The sequence below is a fragment of the Gymnoscopelus microlampas genome, assembly GCF_963454915.1.
Source record: "Gymnoscopelus microlampas genome assembly, chromosome: 17".
NCBI classification, from domain to species: Eukaryota; Metazoa; Chordata; class Actinopteri; order Myctophiformes; family Myctophidae; genus Gymnoscopelus; species Gymnoscopelus microlampas.
The window spans coordinates 49,347,394-49,359,897 of record NC_139954.1 but is presented as its reverse complement, the minus strand read 5'-3'; the positions used below and the strand labels follow the sequence as shown (position 1 = coordinate 49,359,897).

The following is a 12,504-nucleotide window of genomic DNA, read 5'->3' as shown; positions in this document are numbered from 1 at the left end:
CAGCGTTATTGTCCCAATCTTTAAACACCAAAGGAAATTAAGAACAACAGTAGTAGTAGTGGTGGTAGTAGTAGTAAATAGAAGAGGCAGTTTGTTGCACACTTTGTTCCTCACCGTGTCTGTCGCTGATTGTGACCAGAGGGTCGGAGCCGTCCAATCTCATGCTCCCTATCTCGGACATCTCGGGATCGGCCCAATACAAACGCTGGTTGAAATAATCAATGGCCAGGCCTGGCGGGGAGGGGGGGGGGGGACGGGGGAGGGGACGGAAGAGATTAATTTGCCTCATGAGTTGTACAAAGATCAATACGAGAGCCTTATCATCATTCCAAGAGAGAAGGAACCCTCAGGTCCTCAACTTCCTGGAATAATTCCACAGTTAACTCATTCACCGCCGGAATAAATAAATCAATCAATCATCCACTGCCAGTGATTTCTTCGATTTTTGTACCTTTTCAAGTATTTACAGAATATTTATCTCCTGTATGATGGATCCCCTGATGGTTACTAATCACTGAGGGTTTCACTGTGCTTCCGCGGAAACATTAATAAATGTCATCACGACCTCCCATTCACTTGTTCTACGGTGTTGAAAATAGCATGTCTCGCCAAAAATACATATTAATACACAGGAGCCGAGATACAGAATATTTCCAAAATACTTTAACCAGGAAGTGAATGGAGCAGTAAATCTTTGGATCACGTTATACTCCTGGTTCTGTGGGGGAAATAAAAATATATAAAAACAATTAATAAATCAAAATTGTTTAAAAAATAAATTAAAACATTGTCCAAAGTCGTCCTATGGCAGTGAATGAGTTAAGGTGTTAAAGAAGGCACCAAGTGCATAATGAAGCCCCCACCACCCCCCACCATCCCACCCCTGCCTGTGTGCATAGTCAATCTTCTCCTTTCATCTCCATGATATTTTAGTCATTCATTTTCTACTGTACTCAGCAAGGCTGAGCTGGGGGGAGGAAGAGAGAAAAAAACTACCTTTGTGTCAAATAACATTACTCCAGCATATTGTGGTTGTTCTGCATTTCTGATGACAGACGGTCGGGCGATGCGTCCTACATTAGCATTTCAAACCGGGTGATTCGTTTGTTCCTTCCCACACAAGTCAGAGCGGGAGGATAATTGAGCACCTGGCTGAGGACGATTAAATAGGTTTGCGTTTTTCTACAGATGATGAATTCCTCCTTCTGTGACCAAGACAGAGCTTGGGTCCCTTGAATTAAAGGAGGCCAAAGCAGCTCTTCAAAACTAGATCAGCACTAAGTGTCTCCCCAAAGACAACCCCAACAGGTTTAGAGTGGCTCTGAGACACCACGCTTAATTCTTTATTTCCCTGGCCTTATTTCCTCTATATACTATACCTCCACTGGTATCTATACAGCTACTAGTCACTCTATACCTCCACTGCCTTATTTCCTCTATATACTATATACCTCCACTGGTATCTATACAGCTACTAGTCACTCTATACCTCCACTGGTATCTTTACAGCTACTAGTCACTCTATACCTCCACTGGTATCTATACAGCTACTAGTCACTCTATACCTCCACTGGTATCTTTACAGCTACTAGTCACTCTATACCTCCACTGGTATCTTTACAGCTACTAGTCACTCTATACCTCCACTGGTATCTTTACAGCTACTAGTCACTCTATACCTCCACTGGTATCTATACAGCTACTAGTCACTCTATACCTCCACTGGTATCTTTACAGCTACTAGTCACTCTATACCTCCACTGGTATCTATACAGCTACTAGTCACTCTATACCTCCACTGGTATCTTTACAGCTACTAGTCACTCTATACCTCCACTGGTATCTATACAGCTACTAGTCACTCTATACCTCCACTGGTATCTTTACAGCTACTAGTCACTCTATACCTCCACTGGTATCTTTACAGCTACTAGTCACTCTATACCTCCACTGGTATCTATACAGCTACTAGTCACTCTATACCTCCACTGGTATCTTTACAGCTACTAGTCACTCTATACCTCCACTGGTATCTATACAGCTACTAGTCACTCTATACCTCCACTGGTATCTATACAGCTACTAGTCACTCTATACCTCCACTGGTATCTATACAGCTACTAGTCACTCTATACCTCCACTGGTATCTATACAGCTACTAGTCACTCTATACCTCCACTGGTATCTATAGAGCTACTAGTCACTCTATACCTCCACTGGCATCTATACAGCTACTAGTCACTCTATACCTCCACTGGTATCTATACAGCTACTAGTCACTCTATACCTCCACTGGTATCTTTACAGCTACTAGTCACTCTATACCTCCACTGGTATCTATACAGCTACTAGTCACTCTATACCTCCACTGGTATCTATACAGCTACTAGTCACTCTATACCTCCACTGGTATCTATACAGCTACTAGTCACTCTGTGGCTGCAGTGGACCAGACACCATGATGCAACCATGCATTGATACTGCATACCATGCTGCTACACGTTATGCATGCACAGAACATGATTCAATGTACATTTGCATGCGGTGTGTGTGTGTGTGTGTGTGTGCGTGTGTGTGTGTGTGCGTGCGTGCGTGCGTGCGTGCGTGTGTGTATTATCAGGAGGTGATAGCACAGCGCCACTGTAGAATTCACTATATAGAGGTTTCCAATTAACACGATAAATACACCAATCTAAGTGACATGTTGTTGGGCTCTCAAAGAAAACGTCTGCATGTCTACCAGTGGGTCTCCTGAGGTTCTTCTCCAGGAGAACTCGGCGTAAGGATCCGTCCATGGCGGACTCCTCGATGTGTGAGTGATCCCCGATCACGCTCCAATACATCATCCTGTAGGAGACATGGAACACATTATCCTCTGCTTCCTCTAGCTTCCAAAATTAAACATTCTAAAGCTTCTAAATATATTGACAATTTCGTCAACAAATAAAAACTAGACTAAAATGTTAGTGAGAGAGACTACTGGAGAAGAGACCTAAAAGACAAGTCATTTTATGTTTGGTTGTGCTCGGGTGTTGCACTCTGAAAATAGCAGATCTACAAGCTCACAACGCAGATCTACAAGCTCTGCGCCGCGCTGTGAGCTTGTAGATCTGCTATTTTCAGCACGCAAACAAGTGCAAAATCAGGCATTACGATGCCATCATTATAGTCGACATACATTATAGTCGACTAAATCAACTGTAGATTTAGTCGACTATAATCTTATGATATTCAGTCGACTAAAACTAGACAAAATCTAAAACATTTCAGATGACTAAAATATAACTAAAACTAAATGGAATTTTATTCAAAAGACTATGACTAAAACTAAATAAAAATGTGCTGTCAAAATCAACACTGCATGGGAACACATTATCCTCTGGTTCCTCTAGCTTCCTGACATCCAGGCACACGTGTACCAAGGTAAAAGTCTGCATGGTCGTTAATGCTTCTCTCCAACAATTAAACGCTTGAGGAGCGCCGCTATCTGCAGCGCTGCTTGTTAGAGCGAGAGGAAAACAACAACAACAACAACAACAACAACATTGCCAAGTCGTGGCAGTAAGTGAGGAGAGAGAAAAGGCTGATCTTACCCGCGGGCCGGGTTGACGGCGATGGCATAGGGCTCTCCCGCTATGTCAGTAATCAGGCGGGTACAATTGGGTCCCTTCAGTTGGCCCACGTTTATGGAGTATCTGAGCTTAGTCCAGTGAGCTGTGTAATAACTAAACCAATGCATCCGGGAGTGGTCCGTCCAATAGATGTTTCCTGTGATCCAGTCAGCTGACACGTCTCTGGGCCGACGGAAGTCTGAGCACTGGGGGGGGAGGGGTGGGGGGGGGGGACAAACCAACGGGGCCAGAGGTCACAGTACATCTATAGATTCACTAACACATGTATCTGTTGTGATCACAGTAGTTTAAGGTGTGTGAGAAGTATATACATGATGCAGGAAGAGTAAAAGGGATATTTCAAAATCAGGCATTATTTCACCCAATAAATGACTTTTTTTCCATGGATGAGTCACCCCATGGAGACGTGAATTAATGAATATTTTTTCAGTTTTTGTCGCATTGCTAAGACAATAATTTGATGACCAGCGGCCGGTAGGAGACACAAAGGAGACTCTTTGTGTCTCCTACCGGAACCGCTGTCGGTCATCAGATTATTGGTTTAGGAATGAGACAAAAAACAAAAAATATCAATGAATTCAGTCTCCATGGGGTGACTGATCCATAGAAAAAAAGTCATTTTGGGGGTGAACTATCCCTTTAAAAGCAATTTGACCACAAAATGTTGATCTGAAATGACTACTTTGAATTAATAAACGTCAGAAAGTCTGATTTCAGGTTAAACATTAGTGGACGTCAACAGACTGATTTAACCCATTAAAATAAAAAATAAAGCGCAACCTAATACAATTTTTTTTAAAAAGAGTAACCTAACACATCTGTTAACAACTTCAACCCCAGTATCCGTATTCTGGGGGAAACTTAGCAGATCTACAAGCTTACAACGCGCTTGAGCTTGTAGATCGTCTGTTTTCAGCTTAGATATTTAATGTATAGAGTGGAAACAGAAAATACACTAGCATAGAGCCCTGAGGGACTCCGCTCCACAGAACAGAACTCAAAGTAATAAATTACTTTTCAAGCAGTGGCGGAAGAAATACTCAAATTATTAAAAAAGTTAAAATAGCAATACCACAATATTAAAATGACAAAAGTAAAAGGCCTGTATTAAAAGTTTTACTTGAGTAAAATTACAAATATATTCACATCTAAATATACTTACAGCACCAAAGTAAATGTACTACACTAAGGGTAACCTTAGTTAACTACTACCTAAGGGTAAAGTGGTGAATGCATGTTCTGTATTAATAATCTGTCAAATAACTGTAATGGAGTAAAACAAATGTATTAATACAATATTTGCCTCTGAGACAGAGTGGAGTAGAAGCTTAAAATATCACAAAATAGAAAGTAAATGTACCTCAAAATGTTACCACACTTGAGTAAATGTACTTAGTTACTTTACAGTGACTGTGGTCAAAGGCAGTAAAGTGCCATTCACACTGAGCTCTAGAACTGTAACATAACTATACATATAAATATATGGATTGTATTTTCTGTTTTAATAGTTGGTGTGACTCAACCCTCATAAAACTGCATCAATCACATGCAGGGAAGAAAAACAGATCTTCTGAACTGTTGTCAAGAAAAAGCAATAAAAGAAGTGTTCCATCATAGTCCATGCCCTTCATGGTCATACTTACGATGTTTCTGACATTACTTTTAGCCTGACTCCTGTCTAGGGTTTCTTTGTAAAAAAGGCCCCCCGGGTTAAACTGTGTAGCCCACACAAACTTTAGGTGGTGAGACAGAGCGTCCATCCCGATAATGCGGGCATTGTCCTCAATGCGGGTGAGCAGTTTGTGTCCGTGGCTCTGGTTAAATGGATACACAAAACTTCGGATTTCAGTGTCATTAGCTATGTAGAGCACCCCATCTTCTGGTCCTGTCACCGACGACGAGTTATTAATATGCAAAACAAAATGAAAAGTGGCTAAATTCCATTGGGAGGTATTAGACAGTTTGAGTACAGTATATCACATGATAAAAACATTATTATTGCACTTATAAATCTACTGGTCATCAATGATACTATATATACATTATATATATTATATATCGCCACGGTCGGGTGGAAAGGTTGTGTTTCCAAAACCGTAGCCTTTTTTATTATTGATTTAAAAAATGTTTCAACCCATTCAATCCGGGAACACATCTGTGTCATTTTAAGATTTCTTTGGCTATTTATAAAACAGCAGATCTACAGAAGCTCATAGTGCGGCACCGAGTGCCACGCTATGAGCCTGTTAGTAGATCTGCTATTTTTGAAAAAATGTGTAAAGCGAACATTTTTAACTCAAATCTTTGCTTCATGGGGGTCCCTGGAAAACATTTTGAGATAAGGGTCCGCTGCCAAATACATATCATTTTGGGTGGTCCTTGACATGAAAACGTTTGAGAACCACTGATATTATAGAAACAAACATTTTTTCAAAAAGCGGTTAGGATTTAGAAGACATTTGTGTAATACATATTCAAAGATTTGCGCAAATTTTCAAAATGTTTCAAAAATAGCAGATCTACAAGCTCGTAGCGCGTCACTCTGTGCCGCGCTACGAGCTTGTAGATCTGCTATTTTTGAATAGCCAAATAAATCTAAAAATGACACAGATGCGTTCCCGGTCTTAATGGGTTAAAATAGTGAAAATAGCCGATCTACAACAAGATCACAACGTGTCACGTCGTGCTAGCTTTTAGATCGGCTATTTTCACAACTTTTTAAATGTGGATACATGAGATATCTGCCCGACAGCAATGATATGATAATATAATCAATAATCAATAGATAATATTCAATGCATTTTGTATTTTGACTGTAATATGTTGAAAAAAGCATTTAAAATGGTGGTTCCGTACCTTTCGCTACACAGTTGCCATTGATCTCTTTGTAATTTCTGTCACAAGAGCATTTATAGGATCCTTTGGTATTAGTGCAGTAATGAGCACATGTGTCAAACTGGAGACACTCATTGGTTTCTGAAAAGCAGAGAAAATATTTACAATTACAATATAGCAGTGGTGGAAAAAGTAGCAATACCACAATGTAGACGTTGTTACAAGTAAAAGTACCAGTATTCAAAATGTACTTACTAGTAAAAGTACAAAAGTATTAGCATCAACATATACTTAAGTACTAAAAGTACTCATTATGCACAATGTCCCATTTCACAAATTATTATGCATAAAAATCCTTTGAAAATAGCAGATCTACAGGCTCACAAGCTGTGAGCTTGTAGATCGTCTATTTTCAAATAGCCAAAGTATATATATATGTCTATGTTTTTTTTGTAATAATAATCGAAATCTACAAAGTAACTAGTAACTAAGGTTCTCAGATAAATGGAGTAAGAAAATAGGAAATACTCCAGTAAAGTAAGAATACCTCACAATTGTAGTACATGTACTCAAGTACAGTACTTGAGTACATGTACATAGTTAATTTCCACCACTGTGAGGAAGGATTCAAATATGAACACAAACAGACAACACAACAGTGTAGAGACTGAGAAGTTACAGTAGCTGTGGTGACAACACGCACGTACACACGCACGCACGCACATGCACATGCACACACACACACACACACACACACACACACACACACACACACACACACACACACACACACACACACACACACACGCACACGCACACGCACACGCACACATGTCTATTTCAGTCTTATTTTCATTCTGGCTGCAGATAAAGCTTTGACCCATCATCACCAAAGAGGAAATTATACATCAGCCTCAGTAAATGGCACTTTTACTTTTTGCACAGAGCGATAAGCACACAGCACTGAGCCATTAACTGCCAGCTAACTACATTCACATCCGGAGGTTGATTGAAAAATGGCAGCTATCGCCACTTAAGTAAGAGACTAATTAAGTCCTTCATCTGTAATTACAAAACACACAAATAAACAATTAAGTCCTTAGTGCAACCATTCCAAACCTATGGCCCGGGGCCCAACTGGTGGGCCGTGAGGATGTTATAAGTGGGCCCACCCAAATATTTGGCAAAACAATATAATTGATAATTATTGATAATATTAATGTAAAAAAAAAATCTGTGTATATTCCTATATGAGCCCTATTCAAAAATAACCCAAAATAGCCGATCTACAAGCTCTCAGCGGGCCGCAACGTGACACGTTGTGAGCTTGTAGATCTGCAATGTATGCCTATTTCTGTTCCCCTATATGACATGCCCATATTAGGTCTGTTCCCCTATATGACATGCCCATATTAGGGATGACAGGATGAAAGTGGTTAAACATCAGGACACATCGACTGCATAATGTCCCATATCAATCAATCAATCAATCAATCAATCAATCAATCAATCAATCAATCAATCTGACTCTACTGTAAGCAATCCACGAATACAGCCAAATAATCAGTGGTGGAAAAAGTAAAACAAAAATTAAGTAAAAGTATCAATACTGCAATGTAAAAATACTCTGTCACAAGTAAAAGTCCGTAATTCAAAATTTATTGAGTAAAAGTACTAAAGTATTGGTATGAAAATATACTTAAAGTACAAAAGTAAAAGCAGTGTGCTCATTATGCAAGTTTTCAAATGTAGCCTATACAATGTATAAGGATCTTTTGAAAATAACCGATCTACAAGCTCACAATGCGCTGCATCGCGACGCATTGTGAGCTTGTAGATTGCCTATTTTCAAATGGACAAAATGTCTATAGGGCTGAAGTGGGCAACGTATCATGTTTTGTAATAATAACCAAAATATAGTAACAAAAGTTCTCAAATAAATGTAGTGGAGTAAAAGTACAATATTTGGATCCGAGATGTAGTGGAGTAGAAGTAAAAGTATTTGAAATTGGAAACACTCAAGTAAAGTACAAATACCTCAACATTGTACTTTTAAGTACAGTACTTTCCACCACTGCAAATAATTGACACCAAGCAGCTGTATTATAGTGGGGGTGAGAGAGAGATAGAATGGATAGACCTGTACCTTCACACTGGCCTGTCTTGTGGTTCCTCTTGAAGCCAGCTTTGCATTGGCACACAGCATTAGGGTTTGTTTGATTACAAACCGCATCCTCTCCACAAGGGTTTGTTTTCTTCCCACAGACGTCTCCGCTGGAAACTAGAATTATAAAAGAACATGGACTTTGGAATGAAAACACACCCAGAGAACCTGCTGTGTGTCTCTGTTTGATGTGTGGAACGCCGGCCAGGCCCGATCATCTCATTTTATAAAGGTACACAACGGGCTCATGCATGGCCATACATATATTACCATAAATAAGGCACCAAAAAACATCACAACTATAAAGTGCTAGGCTATTGCTTTGGTCGCCCCCCCGATAGCGGCACAGATCCACGGTGGAGTCTGAGGCCACTGTTTGTTTCATCTGCTTCGGAACAGGACTTTGATGTGTGGATTTATGCCGCCGGAGCGGTCGGGCGGGGGGGGGGGGGGGGGGGGGGGACCACCAGTGGTAGAAAAAAGTCAACTCAAATGTTTTTACTTACTTAGTAAAAGTATCGATACTGTAATGTGGAAATACTCGGTTACAAGTGAAAGCCCGGAATTAAAAATGTACTTGAGCAAAAGTACAAAAGTATTTGGTATCAAGAATGTCCCATTTCAAGTTATCAAATGTATAAAAATCTTTTGAAAATAGACGATCTACAAGCTCACAATGTGTCGCATCGCGACACATTGTGAGCTTGTAGATCGGCTATTTTCAAATGGCCGAAATGTATATAGGGCTGAAGTGGATAATGCCTGTGTTGTAATAATAATCAAAATCTACAAAGTAACTATTAACTAACGTTTTCAAATAATTGTAATGGAGTAAACGTACAATATTTACCTCTGAGATGCAGTGGATTAGAAGTAAAAGCATTGGAAATCGGAAATACTCAAAGCAAAGCACAAATACCTCAACATTGTACTTTAAGTACAGTACTTGAGTACATGTACTTAGTCACTTTCCACCACTGGGGGCGAGTATACTCCTACACATCAGTACTGTGTAGTAGTAGTGTAGTGTAGTGTAGTAGTGTAGTGTAGTATTGTAGTGTAGTGTAGTAGTGTAGTAGTGTAGTGTAGTAGTGTAGTGTAGTAGTGTAGTGTAGTAGTGTAGTAGTGTAGTGTAGTAGTGTAGTAGTGTAGTGTAGTAGTGTAGTGTAGTAGTGTAGTGTAGTAGTGTAGTGTAGTAGTGTAGTGTAGTAGTGTAGTAGTACTTACAGGCCTTGCACTCCTGCTCGTCGGAGCCTCCGTCCCCACAGTCACTGTAGAGGTCACACTGCAGCGCGGCCGGGATGCAGCGCTGGTTGCTGCACGTGAACTCTGTCTTACCGCAGGGCCGCGGTCTGATGCCCGCCGCCACTTCTGCTCAGACCCGACCCGACCCGACCCGAACCAAACACAGAGAGAGAGAGTCAGAGGCTCAAAGGCAGTGTACTTAAGTAAAAGTATTAATACTGCAATATAGAAATACTCTGTTACAAGTAATAGTTCGGAATTCTAAATTGACTTGAGTAAAAGTACAAAACTGTAAAGTAGTCATTATGCAGAATGTCATGTTTTCAAATGTATAAAAAACTTTTGAAAAGCGCAGATGCGACGCATTGTGAGATTGTAGATCTGCTATTTTCAAATGGCCGAAATGTGTATAGGGCTGAAGTGGTTAATGTATGTTTTGTAATAATAATCAAAATCTACAAAGTAACTAAAGTTTTCAAATAATTATAGTGGAGTAAAAGTACAATTTTTGCCTCTGAGATGTAGTGGAGTAGAAGTAAAAGTACAGAAAATTTAGAAATACTCCAGTAAAGTAAAAAATACCTCAGAATTGTACTTAAGTATGTGTAAATACTATGTCTACGGCCGCCACCCCCCGAACCCGGGGACAAACCAAACACAAAGAGAGAGTCAGAGGCTCAAAGGGGCCCAGTGGAGGTACAGGAGAGGAGAGAGCACCCATGCAGCACCCAGGGGCGAGGGGACAGTAAAGACAGGCATGAAAGGAAGAGCAAATGCTTTGAAATTCTTTTGAGATGGTTATTTATTTTTTAGATGTCTTTGGGGCTATTAAAAAAAATAGCAGATCTACAAGCTCGTAGCGCGAGTGCCGCGCTACGAGCTTGTAGATCTGCTATTTTTTGAAAAATCGTGAAAGTTTGTGCAAATCTTTGAATATACTGTATATTTTTTTAAATGACCTGAGGACCCGATTCTACACATGATCTTCTAAATCCTGACATTCTAAATCTTCTAAATGTTGCTATATCAATGGTTCTCAAGCTTTATCATGCCAAGGACCACCCGAAATGTTATGTATTTGGCTGCGGACCGCCATCTCAAAATATTCCGTTCCATGGACCCCCAAAAGCAAAGATTTGAGTTACAAATGTTCACTTGAAAAATATTATGAATATTCAAAGATTTGCACAAATGTTCACGATTTTTCAAAAAAGAACAGATCTACAAGCTCATAGTGCAGCCCTCGGTGCCGCGCTATGAGCTTGTAGATCTGATATTTTTTAGTAGCTTGAAGTATAAAATAATGGTTAAAGCTAAAAATCTAAAATGACACATTCAATGCGTTCCTGGACTGAATGTGATAAAGGGGAAGGGGATTCGTTCAATGGCCGACATTCAAGGGCAAGTACACATCTTTGACTTTAAAGATGTGCTGTAACATGTCAGCTACGCTTCATGTGCTTTGAAAAATACAAATAAATAAATAAACACATTTATGGCCTTTGGACTTTCTGTTACATCTGACGTTCAGTAGTAACATGTTTCAGCAGACATAAGCATGTTATATATATATATATATATATATATATATATATATATATATATATATATATATATATATATATATATATGTTATAACATAAGCATGTGGTGGAAAGTGACCAAGTACATGTGTTAAAAAACACTAAGACTAAGAGACTAAGGGGTTAAATCAATCAAAAACAGTGGGATGATAGAACAAACATCATCATCAAGCATATCTACAAGCTCACAATGCGTCGCGATGTAACGGATTATGAACTTGTAGATCAGCTTTTCTCTAATGGCCGAAGTGTATATACTGTATAGGGCTGAAGTGGTTTAATGTATGTTTTGTAATCTAAATCAAAATCTACAAAGTAACTAGTAACTAAAGTTTTCAAATAATTGCAGTGGTGTAAAAGTACAATATTTGCCTCTGAGATCATGATGTAGTGGAGTAGAAGTTTTGGAAATTGGAAACACTCCAGTAAAGTAAAACATCCTGAAAAGTGTACTGAAGTACAGTACTTGAGTAAATGTACTTAGTTACTTTCCACCAGTGGATACAGTGCATGGGCGTGGTGTGCTCGCTCACCACACTCCTCCTCGTCAGAGTTGTCTCCACAGTCGTCCACTTTGTTGCAGACCTGGTCCGTCCTCAGACACACGTGTTCGTTCAGGCAGCGAAACGGGCGAGTGGGCGGACAGGGGAGCTTGGCTGCATGGGGAGGATAAACAATACATACAGAGAATAAAGATACATGTTCACAACAACTACCTATTGTTACTTCACTTCAGCCATGAAACCCTGTATCTACCATAGTGTTGTTGACGTTGTCGGAAAGAAACCTCTTATCTCTGTATTTTAACTTTTTATATGTTCTTCTCCCCCAGAAATCCCTGCCTTTCTTCGTCATACTACAATGGTAAATGGTGCATTTATAAAGCGCTTTTATCCAAAGCGCTTTACATAGATTGTGCATTACATTAACCCATTCACACACACATTCACACACACATTCATACATACTGTACATTCACACACACATTCACACACACATTCATACACCGATGGAGGAGGAAACCATACAAGGTTCAGTGTCTTGC

General features: G+C 39.7%; 1 protein-coding gene across 1 annotated transcript in view; it reads right to left on the bottom strand.

Moving 5' to 3' along the window:
* lrp1bb (low density lipoprotein receptor-related protein 1Bb) overlaps positions 1 to 12,504 on the bottom strand; it is a 597,729-nt gene that overhangs the window by 19,843 nt on the left and 565,382 nt on the right. Inside the window, exons 73-80 of the mRNA XM_084084305.1 lie at positions 11,993 to 12,115; positions 9,859 to 10,002; positions 8,614 to 8,748; positions 6,489 to 6,608; positions 5,276 to 5,517; positions 3,594 to 3,817; positions 2,741 to 2,847; positions 115 to 231 (exon numbers count right to left, since the gene is read on the bottom strand). Coding sequence (XP_083940431.1) covers positions 115 to 231; positions 2,741 to 2,847; positions 3,594 to 3,817; positions 5,276 to 5,517; positions 6,489 to 6,608; positions 8,614 to 8,748; positions 9,859 to 10,002; positions 11,993 to 12,115 — 1,212 coding nt within the window. The remainder of the gene's footprint in view (positions 1 to 114; positions 232 to 2,740; positions 2,848 to 3,593; positions 3,818 to 5,275; positions 5,518 to 6,488; positions 6,609 to 8,613; positions 8,749 to 9,858; positions 10,003 to 11,992; positions 12,116 to 12,504) is intronic.